This window comes from Pseudorca crassidens, chromosome 1, assembly GCF_039906515.1.
Source record: "Pseudorca crassidens isolate mPseCra1 chromosome 1, mPseCra1.hap1, whole genome shotgun sequence".
NCBI lineage: Eukaryota > Metazoa > Chordata > Mammalia > Artiodactyla > Delphinidae > Pseudorca > Pseudorca crassidens.
The window spans coordinates 48,520,817-48,537,899 of NC_090296.1; the positions used below are offsets into that span (position 1 = coordinate 48,520,817).

The window sequence follows — 17,083 nt, forward strand, 5'->3', positions numbered from 1 at the left end:
GTTTATGGAGGATTTATCCGTTGTGTGATCATAGCAGTTTATCTTTTCTGATTGCTGGTTTTCCTCATCTCTTAAATGTTAAAAATTGCACTGTCATTAGATTTTTTTGAAGATCAAATAACGTAATACATCTGAAAATATGCTTTGTGTTTTACCGAGCGCTCTACAAATGTTAGTCGCTTTTTTCTATATAAATGCAGGAAATCTCATTTTGCAATTAAGAAAAAAAGCAATCCAAATTCAAATATCTACCTGCCGTTCTGTTGCACACACAGTACTAATAGAAGTGAGTTCATGCAAGTCCGTGCTGTGACAGTTGCTGGGAATGTTTGCCATGAGGCAGCAGTTGCAAAGAAAGGCCGTTTCCCCCCTAGTCATTGTTGACTCATGGAAATCATCAAATGATATTGATACAGAAAGGAAAGACTGTGCAGTACTGTAAGAAACAATGAAATCTCAATAACTCTTTATTAAGGTGTGCTAATTGATATTCTGTGATATTATTTTGTCAAGTGGAAGATTTCTTTCCTTTTAAGTTAATGTACTACTGACGATAATATGAACTACAAATATTATGGTAATTATTTTCAACTATCATAATTTCTGCTAGTAGTTTATTTTTAACACATTATTGCAGAGCCTGGGTTTTGAGCTTGGATAGAACTTCTGGGGAAAGCTCCTCTTGGAGGTGTCTTCCTTTAAAACTCCTGAGCTGTGCTCAAGCTGGTCCCTTCCTAATAGGTTTTGAGCTATTGCTCCTTCCTTTATCTCTATCAGATTTGTTCCTACACAATATTATCAGGTGGGTTCCTGTTTGATAGTAACATACTGGGAAATTGTAATAAAAAATTACTTGCCTTGGATTTGAATTCCTCACAGCTCTATGTTAATTGGTAGTAATGGTTATATCCCCAGACTGTGCCTTCTTACACAAAGTCCTTCTACCAGTGCATAACATCGTGTGTGACATGTATTAGGTGTTGAAAAATATTGGATTGATGGATGAATGAATTGGGAAGCTTCACTTTTTGGTTGTTAAAAATTGGAGGAGCAGAAATCTTCTTATGTTATAAGCCCATAAGATTGTTTCTGGTGTTAAGAATTTTATAAGTGGTAAGCTAGTAGGAAAATATACAGCGTATGACAAAAAGACTTAGACTGATGTTTTTGAACTTTGTTATTACTTGTACTCTCAATTCAAATTTCAGAGATGGCTTCTGTTTGTTTTTTTAACTGTATTAATTTAGAAGATGCCTAATGAAACATTTTGGGATATTTCATTTTATACATGCATCTACCTAGAATACTATACAGTCATCCCTCAGTATCCAAGGGGGATTGGTTTCAGCACCTCCCACCCCTGCGCCTTCCTCACCCTCCGTGGATACCAGAATCCCCAGATGCTCAATCCCTCATATAAAATGGTGTAGTATTAGCATATAACCTATGCACATCCTCCCATATACTTATTTTTCATTTTTTTTGTGGTACGCGGACCTCTCACTGTTGTAGCCTCTCCCGTTGCAGAGCACAGGCTCTGGACGCGCAGGCTCAGTGGCCATGGCTCACGGGCCCAGCCGCTCCGCGGCATGTGGGATCTTCCTGGACCGGGGCACGAACCCGTGTCCCCTGCATCAGCAGGCAGACTCCCAACCACTGCGCCACCAGGGAAGCCCACTGTATACTTATTTTTAACATCTTTACTGGAGTATAATTGCTTTACAGTGGTGTGTTAGTTTCTGCTTTATAACAAAGTGAATCATATATACATATATACATATATCCCCATATCTCCTCCCTCTTGTGTCTCCCTTCCACCCTCCCTATCCCACCCCTCTAGGTGGTCACAAAGCACTGAGCTGATCTCCCTGTGCTATGCACCTGCTCCCCACTAGCTATCTGTTTTACATTTGGTAGTGTATATATGTACATGCCACTTTCTGACTTCATCCCAGCTTACCCTTCCCCCTCCCCGTGTCCTCAAGTCCATTCTCTATGTCTGCGTCTTTATTCCTCTCCTGCCCCTAGGTTCTTCAGAACCTTTTTAAATTTTTTTTAGATTCCATATATATGTGTTAGCATATGGTATTTGTTTTTCTCTTTCTGACTTACTTCACTCTGTATGACAGACTCTAGGTCCATCCACCTCACTACCAATAACTCAATTTCGTTTCTTTTTATGATTGAGTAATATTCCATTGTATATATGTGCCACATCTTCCTTATCCATTCATCTGTCAGTGGACACTTAGGTTGCTTCCATGGCCTGGCTATTGTAAATAGAGCTGCAATGAACATTGTGGTACATGACTCTTTTTGAATTATGGTTTTCTCAGGGTATATGCCCAGTAGTGGGATTGCTGGGTCGTATGGTAGTTCTATTTGTAGTTTTTTAAGGAATCTCCATACTGTTCTCCATAGTGGCTGTATCAATTTACATTCCCACCAACAGTGCAAGAGGGTTCTCTTTTCTCCACACTCTCTCCAGCATTTATTGTTTTTAGATTGTTTGATGATAGCCATTCTGACTGGTGTGAGGTGATACCTCATTGTAGTTTTGATTTGCATTTCTCTAATGATTAGTGATGATGAGCATTCTTTCATGTGTTTGTTGGCAATCTGTATATCTTCTTTGGAGAAATGTCTATTTAGGTCTTCTGCCCATTTCTGGATTGGGTTGTTTGTTTTTCTGATACTGAGTTGCATGAGCTGCTTGTAAATTTTGGAGATTAATCCTTTATCAGTTGCTTCATTTGCAAATATTTTCTCCCATTCTGAGGGTTGTCTTTTCGTCTTATTTATGGTTTCCTTTTCTGTGCAAATGCTTTTAAGTTTCATTAGGTCTCATTTGTTTATTTTTGTTTTTACTTCCATTTCTCTAGGAGGTGGGTCAAAAAGGATCATGCTGTGATTTATGTCATAGAGTGTTCTGCCTATGTTTTCCTCTAAGAGTTTGATAGCATCTGGCCTTACATTTAGGTCTTTAATCCATTTTCAGTTTATTTTTGTGTATGGTGTTAGGGAATGTTCTAATTTCGTTCTTTTACAAGTAGCTGTCCAGTTTTCCCAGCATCACTTATTGAAGAGGCTGTCTTTTCTCCATTGTATATTCTTGCCTCCTTTATCAAAAATAAGGTGACCATATGTGCGTGGGTTTATCTCTGGGCTTTCTATCTTGTTCCGTTGATCTATCTTTCTGATTTTGTGCCAGTACCATATTGTCTTGATTACTGTAGCTTTGTAGTATAGTCTGAAGTCAGGGAGTCTGATTCCTCCAGCTCTGTTTTTCTTTCTCAGGATTGCTTTGGCTATTCGTGGTCTTTTGTGTTTCCACACAAATTGTGAAATTTTTTGTTCTAGTTCTGTGAAAAATGCCATTGGTAGTTTGATAGGGATTGCACTGAATCTGTAGATTGCTTTGGGTAGTATAGTCATTTTCACAATATTGATTCTTCCAATCCAAGAACATGGTATATCTCTCCATCTATTTGTATCATCTTTAATTTCTTTCATCAGTGTCTTATAGTTTTCTGCATATAGGTCTTTTGTCTCCTTACGTAGGTTTATTCCTAGGTATTTTATTCTTTTTGTTGCAGTGGTAAATGGGAGTGTTTCCTTAATTTCTCTTTCAGATTTTTCATCATTAGTGTATAGGAATGCCAGAGATTTCTGTGTATTAACTTTGTATCCTGCTACTTTACCAAATTCATTGATTAGCTCTAGTAGCTCCCGTATACTTTAAATCATCTCTAGATTACTTATAATACCTAATACAATGTAAATGCTGTGTAAATAGTTGTCAGTATATGAGAAATTCAAGTTTTGTTTTTTAGACTTTTCTGGAATTTTTTTTTCCAAATATTTTCCACCTGCAGTTGGCTGAACCTGCAAATGTGGAACCCATGGATACTGAGGGTCAACTGTAATTAATTTAGGTAAAAGTAATTTGTCTGTCTCTCTCCTTCATCTCTCCCTCTGTCTCCTCCTCCCTTTTTGCTTTTTTTTTCCCCCCCTAGGAGTTTTAGTAAGGCAAAATAGAAGGTAACTTTTTTTTTATTGGGTTGTTTAGAATTTGAATAATGGCAGAAATATGATATAAAAGTGGTCTTTTTTTCTGAATAAAGGCTGAGCAACCTGCTGCTCTAAAAGCAGGGTCAGGTGGACTCCTGAGTTCTTTTTTTTTTTTTTTTTCTGACACCCATTCAGTTCTTGGCCATATATCTTATCTACCTAATGATTGTGTTAGGAGGGTCTCTGGAAGAGTATGCCAAGGAAAAGGAAGGCCTTTCTGGGGCAGGAAGAGCTCCCAGGTCAGAGCAGCCTCAGGCTGTTTTACCCCATCTATAGAGCAAGAAAATCGCAAGACAGACTTTTCCTTTAACCCATTTCTCCACTTTGGAACTGGAGTGGAGGAGCACAGGCTCATGGAATGGATCCTAGAGATCCCTAGATGTCCCCATATTCTGGAAGTTAACATTAAAAAATATATTAAAGTTAGGAAGCCATTGGGAGCAATCATGGAGATCGTGAGATTATGAATGTCATTAGTTTTGGTATTATTACCTCTTGGATAATGACTCTTTAATGAGCTTTGGGCATTAGGCAAGGTAACCTCTTTAAGGCCCATGACCTTATCTGTAAAATGGAGTTAATGATAGTACTGATCTCACATGGTTGCCATGAAAATTAAGCACAACTGAGTGTATTGTTGGGTGTTCTCAGTTATAAGCCCCAGAATCTGGGTCTGACTGGCTTAAGCAGAAAAGGATTTAGAGCAGATGTAGGAAAGCTCAGGCTCACTAGAAGGGTTGGAGAACTGGACTCCGGTTTACCTGGCTCTGAATTATTTGGCTCATAATCATGACACGGAGCTAGTCTGCGGGGGACTGCTGCATTACTTCTAGGCATTGGATGCCACAACTTGCATTGCTAGCACTACAGCTGTCATTAGCACTATTGTCATTCCTGCCTTCAAAGCTGACTGTTGCTGCTGCTGCTGCTTCTGGAAATAATTCTGCACTGCTCCTGATTCTGTACATCACTAGCTCCCAGTCTGGGATGTCAGATAAGTGATTCTGGGTCATATAGCCTAGCAGCAGGGAGCCTGGAAAAGCAATTTACAGTATTAGTAGCTTGTATGTGGGGACTTGGGCTCTGCCCACCATGAAGACTTAGAAAACTGGGAATTCCCAAAGCAGAAGAGTCAGGCAATCCCAAAACTGATAAACTGCCACTACTTATATAGTACTTAGTACTATGCCTGACATGTGGGAAGTGTCCCCCCAAACATTGGCTTTTATCAATTTATATTTGCTGGTCTTTATTGAGAAAAAAGGTTAGGGATATTTCTACTCCTAGGTTAGATTTTTGAAGCAAATGGATTAGAGCTGCTAGAGAAGTAAAGGTAAATGGATGGATGTCATTCCCAAGCCGAGAATTTACACGGCAGTCCAATTACTTCACTAGATGGTGTCTTCCAGCAGTTTTGAAGTAACTCAAGGGTAATTCTGGTCTTGCTAGCCAAAACGTATAAGTAGCCAGTAGCCCAGATCGCCACTGAGACTCTGTAGCTATTCATTAGTTGCCTCCCTTTTTACCTGGTTTACCATGTATGAGTGGTCAGTAATAACATAGTTTAGAAAGTTACGGGCAAAGTGTCAGAAGACCTGGATTAGAATCTCAGCTCTATCAGTGACTACTGGTATGACCTGGAGCAGGTTACTTAATCCCTGAGGTTCTTTCCTCATACATATCTGTGTGTGTGTGTGGTGTGTGTGTGTGTAATAAAGAATTTTCCAAGAATATCGTTGAGGATTTAAATGAAAACATGTGAAAATATCTAGCAAATAGTGAGTACTGCCCAGTAAATATTTCTTTTAAAAACAAAACAAGAGCCCTGGGACGTATAGAAATTCAAGTTTTACATTTCTTTTAAAAAGTTGAAATCTGTAATATATAGGTAAATATTTAAGCAGTGTAATTTAGGGCAGCCATTTCAGGGTGCTCCCAAAGTGACAATATTTTTATAATAATACTAAGACGTTTGCCTTTTTCACTTTCCTTCTTTTATGAGTGCGGTTTCTAGAGGCTACATTTTGTGTTGTGTGTGTGATGTCACAACAGAGTGAACGAAGAAGCAGATAAGAGAATCCACCTGTCTTCTATTTAGTCCAATATTAAAGAGACTTGCAAACATGTAAAACAAGGCCACTCTTTTCATTAGATTTTTCTTTCCTTTTGGAAATTTAGTTATTTTTAATAAAAAAGTGTTATGTTAATATGCAATGGTGTTTATTTTTATTTTTTAAGGGATTAATAAATATTTTTAATTGCTATTTTAATTTCTATTTTGGCAACTATTGATAAATGTAACCTACATAAACAAAAGCCCTTTGAAGAGCTCAATAATTTTTAAGGGTATAAAGGGATCCTGAGACCAAAAAGTCTGAGAATTGCTATATTAGTGGAAAGAGCTATGTTTTCCGTAAGAGGAAACTATGACTGACTAATTTATTGGAGTGAACTTTTGCTTACCTAAGTATGTGGAGTTGGAACAGCTTTCAAAAATTCTTAAAGTTTAGCTTAACAAAAATACGCACACACATGCACACACACACACACACACAGATATGCATGTGGAGATTAAGTGAAATTAGTTGTTAGTGATAGAGAATTTATATAGAAGTAAAAAATTTTTAAATTCTTTTGGATGAAGAAATATGATGAGTTATTCTGATCTATACATTAAAAAGATGATTTGGGGGACTTTTCTGATGGTCAGTGGTTAAGACTCCATGCTCCCAGTGCAGGGGACCTGAGTTTGATCCCTGGTCAGGGAACTAGATCTCACATGCCACAACGAAGATCCCGTGTGCCGTAAGTAAGACCCGGCGCAGCCAAATAAATAAACATAAATAAATAGAAATTATATTAAAAAAAAAGATGATTTGGAAGAACTGTGGTCAAGTGGAAAGATCACTAAATTAGGAGTGAGAAGACCTGTTCTATGTTCTGTTTCTGGCTCCTCAGTTCAGTATATGTGTTTTTGAGTAAGTGTTTTGACTTGATCTTCTGTTTCTTCAAATGAAGAATGGCAATAAATAATTCCTGCCCTATGTTTTCTGTCATTCATTCAACAAATACTTATTGAATACTTACAGTGTACCAGGTTCTATTCTGTTATGGGTATAGTGATAAAATATGCAAGGTCCCTGTCACAAGAAGGCAACAGTTTAATGAGAGAGGCAGGGATAAACAAGTAAAAAAATATATGTGAATAATTATAAATTTGATCCTACAAAGGATTAAATAGTGTGAAATTCAAGAGGAAAATGCCACAGACCTACTTATACAGGACCGACAAGGGAGGCTTCTCTTAAGTCAATGATGTTTAAGCTGAGACCAGATATATGAGAAGGGAACAGCTTTCAACAAAGAGAATGGTGTGTGCAAATGCCCTGGGGTGTTGACTAAAGTAGGGTAGACATGAGGAATAGTAGTACAAAATGATGTTGGAGAAGTAGACAAGGCTTACCATTCAGGGCCCTATAGGCCATGGAAAGATGATTTCAGTATAGATGTGTGAAGGGCTGAAATGTATCCATGGCTGAGAGATTTGTAAGGGATTATTTGTCCAGAATAGGATGCTAGTAAATACAGTTTAAATGTATTGAGGTGGTTGTGACGGAGGATACGCACACTGTTTCTCACAAGTGTCCCTGGTTAATGTTCTTAGTGACAGACTAATGATTTAGAGGGTGATTTTAATTCAGACTTGAAATGCTTAGGTTCTTACTATTGAGAGTTTGTTCAAAAGATTAAATTTCTTTTTTGATTAGGTTCTTTAACCTACTCAAAATATGTATTAAATAACTAAGTACATGTCAGATTTTTCTACCAACTACATCTTTATTTATTTCAGTGCTCTTCTTTTTAATGAAGTAAAATATATTACCACTCTGGGGGACCTTCAGAACACAGAAGATGCTCTGAAAGGAAAAGCAAACATTGCATTCTCCTATGTCAGAGCCATTGGAACACCAGGTATGTATCAACTTTTACATTAATCTTCGTCATGCCTCTGTACACGTGTGTTTATGTTGAAGGACTTAACATAGTGTATTTTGACCACAATCTTAATATTTTAAAATAAATTTAAAGTGTCTTTTACTATTATATTTTCTTTCTTCAAACAGGCAGCATAGTATAGTGCTTGAATGAGAACTCTGGAGCCAGACGCCTAGGTTAGACTCCATGTTCCACCAACTACTTACAGTATGACCTTGGACAACTTACTTATTTAGCCTGTTTCCTGGTCACTAAGGTGGTGAAAATAATTGTGCCTACCTCTTAGTGTTATTGTGAGGACCAAGTGAATTTGAATAACTTAAAAAGTTTCCTGGTGCTATGTGTCAGCTATTACTGTTTTTTATTTCCTTACAGTCCTCGTGGTACCTGATATAGTAGTTTATAGTATTTGATAAATGTTGTTGACTGTCTTGGCTTCCTTCTTTACCTTGGTATTTGCTGTTTATGACATATTTTTCTTGATGTTTAAAAAATCTAATTTTGACAGCATCACCTTGCGCATTCATAGGTAATTTTGTCATAAAGAAGTTTTTAAATGTTTCATGAACAAATTATAGTTATGCTTTCAGGATTTTTACTTGTTAATGGTTATAACTTGAACATGTTAATATAAAATGTTGTTAAAGACATTTAAAAAATTATATGTACTCTATGAAATAAAATCATTTATTGGAAATTTCAATTTTTATACACATAAAGGCTTGATGGCTACACAGTATGCCATTGAACTTAATGTACTTGTAAAATAATGCTCCAGAATCAGCCTGTTTATTGTTTACTTTTCAAGGCCCCTCAGGTTATTGTATTTTGTCCATGGTTTGTAATTGTAATTAACGAGAGGGATGAGCTATACAGGGAGCCAGAAATCCCTGATTTATATTTTAACAGGGTCGGTCTGACTTCTGGGTTTGGAATAGACTAGAAGGAGCAATAGTAGAATAAGGGAGAAAATCAGGAAGTTACTGCAATCATGCAGGCAAGAGATGGTGGTAGGTGGCTTGGAACAGGGTGTTAGCAGTGGTGGTGGCAATACATTTGAATTTTAGCAGTAGTTTGGATGTAAGACTAACTGAGTTTTCTGACATATTGGTTGTAGAATGAGAGAAGAATAGCAGAGACCAGGGTGGCTCTGGGATTTTGGCCTGAGCTATGTGAAAGATGAAATTGCTGATAACTAAGGTGGGGAAGAGTGGAAATAGACAGTTTGGAGAGGAAGCTCTAGAATCCACTTTTGAACATTATACTTGTGGAGTACCCATTAGACAGCCAAGTACAGATATCAACAAGGCAGTGGGATTTTACTAGTCTGCATCTGATAGTGGGGATACAGACTAGGGATATAAATTTGTGACGTAAAGTTGTGAGGCCAGAGAAGACCGTGAAGGGAGTGAGGCTGGATGGAAAAGAGAAGAAGACTGAACTCATTAGATACTTCATCTTCCACAGGTTAGTAAAGGAGGCAGAAAGAATGGCCTGTGTGTAAGCAAAGTGATGATAGGATTTTATTGACGAGATAGAAGCAATTGTATCAAAGGAAACTGAAAGGTTAATTAGGATAAGAACTACCAGTTGACCATTATGCTTAGCAGTATGGAAGTTATCCATGCCCTTGATGCACACAATTTTTGTAGAGTGGTAGGGGTAAATGCCTGACAGGGGTGTAAGAGAATAGGTAGAAAGCAACTGGAGACTGTGACTATAGAGACTAATCTGAGAAGTTTTCCTTTTAAGGGAAGGAGAATATGGGGCAGTGGCTGGAAGAGTATGTGGAGTCAAGTGAAGAATTTTTAAAAAATTTTTCTTTAGTTTATTTTTGGCTGCATTGGGTCTTTGTTGCTGCGCACGGGCTTTCTCTAGTTGCAGCGAGTGGGGACTACTCTTCCTTGCGGTGTGTGGGTTTCTCATGGCGGTGGCTTCTCTTGTGGAGCATGGGCTCTAGGTGCACAGGCTTCAGTAGTTGCAGCACGTGGGCTCAGTAGTTGCGGCACATGGGCTCTAGGCTGTGGGCTTCAATAGTTGTGGCTCGTGGGCTCAGTAGTTGTGGCTTACTGGCTCTAGAGCACAGGCTCAGTAGTTGTGGTGCACGGGCTTAGTTGCTTCGCAGCATGTGGGATCTTCCTGGACCAGGGCTCAAACCCACGTCCCCTGCATTGGCAGGCAGATTCTTAACCACTGCACCACCAGGGAAGTCCTCAAGAATTTTTTAAGAAGCATATTTGTATGTTGACAAAAAAGTTCTTGTAGCAAAAGGAAAATGCATCGTGGAGGAAAAAGAGGGTAGAATTACTGGAGCAACATCTTTGAATAGACTAGAGGAGATGGAATCTAGTGAACAGGGGGAGGGCTGGTTCTTTACTAGGAGCACAGAAAATTCGCCTATGGTATTAGGAGGGAAGACAGAGAATATGGACATCAATTTAGTTAAGGGGGCAGATAGATATGGTGCTGGGAGCTTTTTTGGGTTTTTCTTAATTGGTTCATTTTCTCAATGAAATAGAAATAAAGTGATCAGATAGTTTGAGGAAAGAAGAGATGAAATAGTTGTTTTAGAAGGCCTGAAAATAAAGAATGGTTGCTAGGCAGCAGTAATAGTTGATGCCAGTAATCTAAAGTGAAACCATTGACATGGTGATGCTAGCAGGTTCTTGTTTTCTTTCGTTTTTTTTTTTTTTCCCAGCCATATTCACTTTCATGGATGTAAGTACAGAATAGGCAGATTATTTGATTTAATTTGGACTGTGTTTTAGCTAGACAGGCGGGGGAGTGATTATAAAGACTGACCATGGAATTTAAGCTGGTTTAGGAGGGAAGAGAGGACCCAAGGTGGATAAAGGACAGTGAAAATGGTAGGATTGTAGGTCCGGGAAGGTTAAAGTTTTGTACTAGACAGAGTGACCTGGAGATGGAAGGGTGTGTGTGTGTGTGTGTGTGTGTGTGTGTGTGTGTGTGTGTGTGTGTGTGTGTGTTGGGAGGAGTGCTGGACATTTTGGAGGGATTTGCAGTGATTGGTGATTACAAAGCTTGGAGTGGGACCATGGCAGTGAGTGGGTAAGGCAGGGCTGAAGAGAGATCACTGGAGTCTCCAGAGAAAACCAAGGACTGAAAGGCTAGGATTTTGCAAGGATCATCTAGGGGGATAGTAAAATCACCAAGGTTATGTTAGTAGTACTGGAGAGTGTGACAGTGTGACAGAAGCAGAATTTTTCATGGAATGAGGGCGATTAACCCTGGCTCGGGTTGTAGATGACTCCAACAAGGCAGAGTGATGAGTGGAATAATCTGATGATATGTGATTCAAGTGGTAGAAGATTAGGTCGGAGAGGGGAAGATAACTACCTAGAAATGGCAGTGAGGAGAAAAGGGAAAATAAGATATGAAAAGGAAGGAATCGTCAAAGAAATACTTTAAGAAAATTTCCCAGAACTGAGGGATTTTGAGCTTCCAAATTGCAAGGGCCCACTGAATCGCAGCAGAGTGTTTAAATGCAGAGCCACACCAGAGCATCTCATATTGAATTTTCAGAATACTAGCAACAAACGCTATTCTAAAATCTTTAAGAAAGGAAAAAATATTGCAGTTAAAGGATCAAGAATCAGAAGGCGGGACTTCCCTGGTGGCGCAGTGGTTAAGAATCCGCCTGCCGATGCAGGGGACACGGGTTCAAGCCCTGGTCCGGGAAGATCCCACATGCCACGGAGGAACTAAGCCTGTGTGCCGCAACTACTGAGTCTGTGCTCTAGAGCCCGCGAGCCACAACTGCAGAGCCCATGTGCCACAACTACTGAAGCCTGACGTGCCTAGAGCCCATGCTCCGCAACAAGAGAAGCCACAGCAATGAGAAGCCTGCGCACCACAAGGAAGAGTAGCCCCTGCTCACTGCAACTAGAGAAAGCCCGTGCACAGCATTGAAGACCCAATGCAGCCAAAAATAAATAAATAAATTAAAAATAAGTAAATTAAAAAAAGAAAAAGAATCAGAATGGCTTTGGACTTCTCAACTGCAGTCCTGGGAACTGAAGACAGTGGAGCTATGCTTTCAAAATTCTCAGCGGAAATGCTAGAATGCTACATGCCAACAACTATAGTTAGTTATGAAAGTAGAATAAAGACGCTTTGAGAGGTGTAAGGTTGCAAAATTTGTGTATTCCATATATCCTCTCCCAGGAAGGAGCTAGAGAATGGGAGCAAGGGAACAAATTAGTCAGGAAGATGTGGGTAACAGGCCAAGGACCCAACGTAAGAGTGACAATCGGAGCATCCCCAGGGTGACAATGAAGTGAGTCCCCAGGATGAAAGTTGTGCAGCGGGTCGAGCAGCAGAGTCCACATTGGAGCAGATCAGAAGGCTCTGTAAAAATGTCTGCAACAAGAGGGAACTGATAATATAACTGATGTATTTGAAGTATTCAGAGTGTTAGACAACTGTGGAAGAATTTAGGAATAAATTAGCAAGAAATCTAAACAAAAATTTTAAAAGATACCTATAACTGTAGTGAAAAAAATTTCAAAAGGAAATAGTATTTACTGAGTCCCAACAGTGTAAATCCTGACTATTGATCTAATAAAAATTAGGACTATATTGAGTACGTTGAGGGCATAGAATTGTGTATATTTGTGGAGTGGGGTTTTGGAAAGGAGAGCTAATTTATCATCTTCCATAGTGGGAAGTTGATAGAAAATACTAACACTAAAAGAAAAAAAAGTCAGGAAATAAGAGTATAAGAAGGTCATTTAGAGACTTGGAGGTAAATGCGGAAAGGAAGAGTAAAAGAGTTGAAAGTAGCTGTCCCTTGGGAGTTGGAAATGGTGCCTGAGGGTAGAGGAACTGTTCATTTTCTTAATACGCGTTGTAGAATTGTCTCTTTAAACTATATATAAGAATAAATTTGATTAAAAAAAACTAAGCCAGAAATAGTGTACAATATTTGTATATAAAATATAACATGAAAGTTGTATGATGAACTCATATTCTCTTCCCTACTACTGGGAAGAAACTATCACAGATTTGTCATATATTCTCAAGTATAGCTCATTTTCTATTCCCTCTTAGTTCTTCTCTTACCTTAACTAGAACAGACTTTTTATAACTTCTTTAACTGCCTGTATTTTCCCAACTGGGATCCCTACAAAGGCTTTTTATTTAAACATAATAGAGCATAAAAGGGTGTACGAAAGTATTCTGAATAGAATAACTCCTCCTCTCTCCCAACTTCTTTCTCTCTTCTTCAGAGCACAGAGCAGTCATGGAAGCTGCTTTTGTGTATGGGACCACGTACCAATTTGTCTTAACCACAGAAATTGCCCTTTTGGAAAGTATTGGGTATGTATAAGAAGCATAAGTTAACAATTTTAAGTTCACTTATTTCACATTACTTATTCAGCATTTCCATTATACTCCCACAATGTGGACTTACCTGAGGGGAATCGTAACCAGATGTGAATATATAAATGAAACCTGAAATCCTCTTCATTACTATTATCTGCTGTACTAAAATGAACTTAAATATACAGAAGGGATGTTAAACTAAGGTGAACGAAGGCAGTATGCATAAGCCACAAGATGTGATCCCTTGAGTGGCCACGTGTATTTTACGAATAGATCTGCCACAGTGATCAGATAGGTGATAAAATAACAGCTTTCATAACTAAGCTCCAGAGATTCTTCCTGAGAGTTCCATAAGTTACTATACCAGAAAAATCTTAAATATATTTGAGTACAGTTTTGAACAGAATGTTTTACATGTTTAATTTTCTTGTTTCTAGTTTCTAGCTTGTTTTAATTTAATTGTTTAATTTTCTTGTTTCTAGTTTCTAGCTTACAATTTTAGGTAGAGACCTTCTTTGGACTGCTTTTGGCTGGGCAACCTAGGGTTAAAGTTTTTCTTCTGTTTAGTACATGGGGACACAAGGAATAATCAGTGCGTTTGAAGACTTCTAAGTTTGGCTTCAAAATGCTCTTCAGGAAAATGAATCCAAAGCAGGGCAAAATGGTGATTGTGTGACCTTTTTAAACCATGAAAGAGTTTTTTTGTTTGTTTGTTTTTTGCGGTATGCGGGCCTCTCACTGCTGTGGCCTCTCCCATTGCGGAGCACAGGCTCCGGATGCGCAGGCTCAGCGGCCATGGCTCACGGGCCCAGCCGCTCCGCGGCATGTGGGATCTTCCCGGACCGGGGCACGAACCCGTGTCCCCTGCATCGGCAGGTGGACTCTCAACCACTGTGCCACCAGGGAAGCCCCATGCAAGAGTTTTTAACGAGCCCTCCTGCTCACCTCTCAGAGAATAGTGACTATTTGATACAGCACACACAATTAATTAAATCCCAGACATTTTACAACTTTGTAAACATGGAGGTTAGTACACAGAAAACTGATAAAGTGAAACAATTTTTTTTTTTTTTTTTTTTTTTTGGCGGGGAGTGGATAGGCAGAGAGTGAAGTGCTTGCAAAGAAAAGTTATGTTTTTATTGCTCTGTACGACATTAACCAGCATTCCTTTTTCTATCTTCTTATTGAACTGCCATTCTGCTGGTTCCCTCAGTGAGTTAAATAAAACTTTGATGCATGTTTGCTATTTGTATAAGAATTAATGTTTTTAACAATTTGAGAATCATGCTGATGGTACCCTAAAACTTTACGGTAAGTAGTCACTGAATCTCAAGATACTTACAGTGAGCAGTAGTGTAGCCAGCTACTTTGCTCCTCCCAATGTAGACTACCAATTTCCCATCTTTGAATGGGGGAACCTTGAGATTCTCAGTCCCATTATGATTCTGTGCTAGCCCCACACTTTCTCTGAGGGTTGTTTGTATTTTCTCTTGCATTACTAGCTTCTTTATTTTTCTGTTAATGAATAATTGCAAGTAACGGTGACATGCTTAAAACATAGAGGTTTGGTTATTTATTGGCAAGGTATAAGTCCTCTCATTTGTTTTACAAATACTGTTCAGCAAGACAGACTATATATTGATGTTCTTGAAGGATTTATGCTTTCCCCCATTTTAAAAATGAGAATTTAAAAATGTACAGTTATTCTGTTTTTCATAAACTTTTGAGTACATGACATATTGGAGAAGTTTTCATTCTCATTTATTCATGGCTACAAAATGGTGAGGAGTCATATCTGGACCTGATGTCATAGGGAAGGACTGTGGATTCAGAATAATGTAGTCCTGGGACATCACTTCTGAGTGAAGTAGTTAGTGATGACTTCGAGTTGTCTCCTAATGGGGAAGAGGTGAACGTATCTTTTCTTTCATTTGTTCTTTTTATTTTTTTCTTTCCTTTGTTCATTCTTTCATTCAACAAATATTTATTGAATGCCTTCTATGTTCTAGGCACTATTCTAGTTGCTGGGGCTATAACATTGAATAATCTAGTATATTAATTGTTATATCATGTTGGGCCTGAGTATGTTTGAAATGTCGGTTAAGAAGGGTATATATGCTCTGTAATGGCCTATATGGGAAAAGAATCTAAAAAAGAGTGGATATATATATATGTATATATCTGATTCACTTTGCTATACACCTGAAACTAATACAACATTGTAAATACAACATTGTAAATACAACATTGTAAAAAATACTCCAATAATTTTTTTTAAATGGTAAAAAAAATAAAAAAAGAAGGGTATATGTGATAGGTAGAACAAGAGGTAGCGTGCTGTAGAGACACCAGTACTTTCTGCTACCTCCCCATATTCCCTTCTTAAAGAATCTGTGTATAGGCTAAGAAGGGTGTTACCCCTACCTCATACATATCACAGTCAGTTAAGTTGGAGGTGGCCATCTGACCTAGAGTCATCCAATCCATGGACTTACCTGAGCAGATAAGATACCTTTTTCTAGGAACTTGGAATTGGGCATGGAGAAGCTGGACTATACAGCATTTTGGCTCTCTTGCCCGCAGGAATGTTTTGCTCATGTAGAAGTAAAGCAGAGAGAGTGGGGAGGTAAAAAGTGTTGATGGCCAAATGTCCCTGAACTCTTGCTGTTCAGATCTATATACATTTATCCTGTGATCCAGTTACTTGAATTTTCCTTGTATTCTGTGAGATGTTCTTCTAAACTACCAGTAAATCCCCCTCACTCCCACCTTTTTGGTGTCTGTTACCTACAACCAAATGATCCCTGATTAAATAACTTTCCAACATTATTTTATTATTTCAGAGGTTATGATAGGTAGTCCACCTCAGCTGGGTCCTCTTGCTCTCAACACTTTCCTTTCAGCAACATGTGACTATTTACTATTCTTCTCAAAAAGTTATATACTTTGTTTGGGTCTTGGCTATATAGTTCCTTTTGTCTGAAATACCCATTAGTCTTATCTTCTTGGAGAAGTCATTCTCTCTTACTGTTTTCAGTCTCTATGATGATCTCCCTTCCCTTCCCTTCCCTTTCTTCTCTTTCCTGACTTAAGGCAGAATTAAATATTTCTTTGTTTCTCATAGCACTTTGTATATTCTAGCACTTATGAATCACATTTTCATTTTTTTACTAAATATATGTCCTTTAGCCTAAGTCCCTCAAGGATTTGAATCATCTTATTCATCTTATTCTCTTATATTTAGCATAGGGCCTAACAGTGTAGGCATTAAGTAATCTTTGAATGATCATTTCTTTAATCACTGAATCTATTAGAAATTACTTTGCAATTAAATTTGAAATCAGTGAATTTTGGAGCTCAGTTGAAGCATGCATCAAGAATTAAAATAATATTGTAAAAATAAAAATTTGCAGTATTTTGCCAAACTCTACTAATGCCATATGGAGATTTATAAAATGCTATTTTAATTTTGGCAAACCTTACTTACTCACTATAAGTTTATCTTTGAGTTCTCATATTGAAGGGAATGCCAGAACTCAAATTATAAGCCATATTTGCTGAGTTTTGTAATATTTCAGATACAAACTCACTAACTCCCACAAAGTGTCACATGGTTTCTATCTTAAGGTATGTTTTGGCTGAAGTTTATTCAAAACAGATTTGGGTTTAA

At 38.2% G+C, this 17,083-nt stretch overlaps 1 protein-coding gene across 6 annotated transcripts in view; it reads left to right on the forward strand.

Moving 5' to 3' along the window:
• Positions 1 to 17,083, forward strand: part of TXNDC16 (thioredoxin domain containing 16) — a 116,156-nt gene that overhangs the window by 23,485 nt on the left and 75,588 nt on the right. For all 6 annotated transcript variants that reach the window (XM_067735723.1, XM_067735693.1, XM_067735742.1 and 3 more), the window contains 2 exons: positions 7,922 to 8,043; positions 13,317 to 13,407. In XM_067735723.1, the coding sequence (XP_067591824.1) occupies positions 7,922 to 8,043; positions 13,317 to 13,407 (213 nt within the window). The remainder of the gene's footprint in view (positions 1 to 7,921; positions 8,044 to 13,316; positions 13,408 to 17,083) is intronic.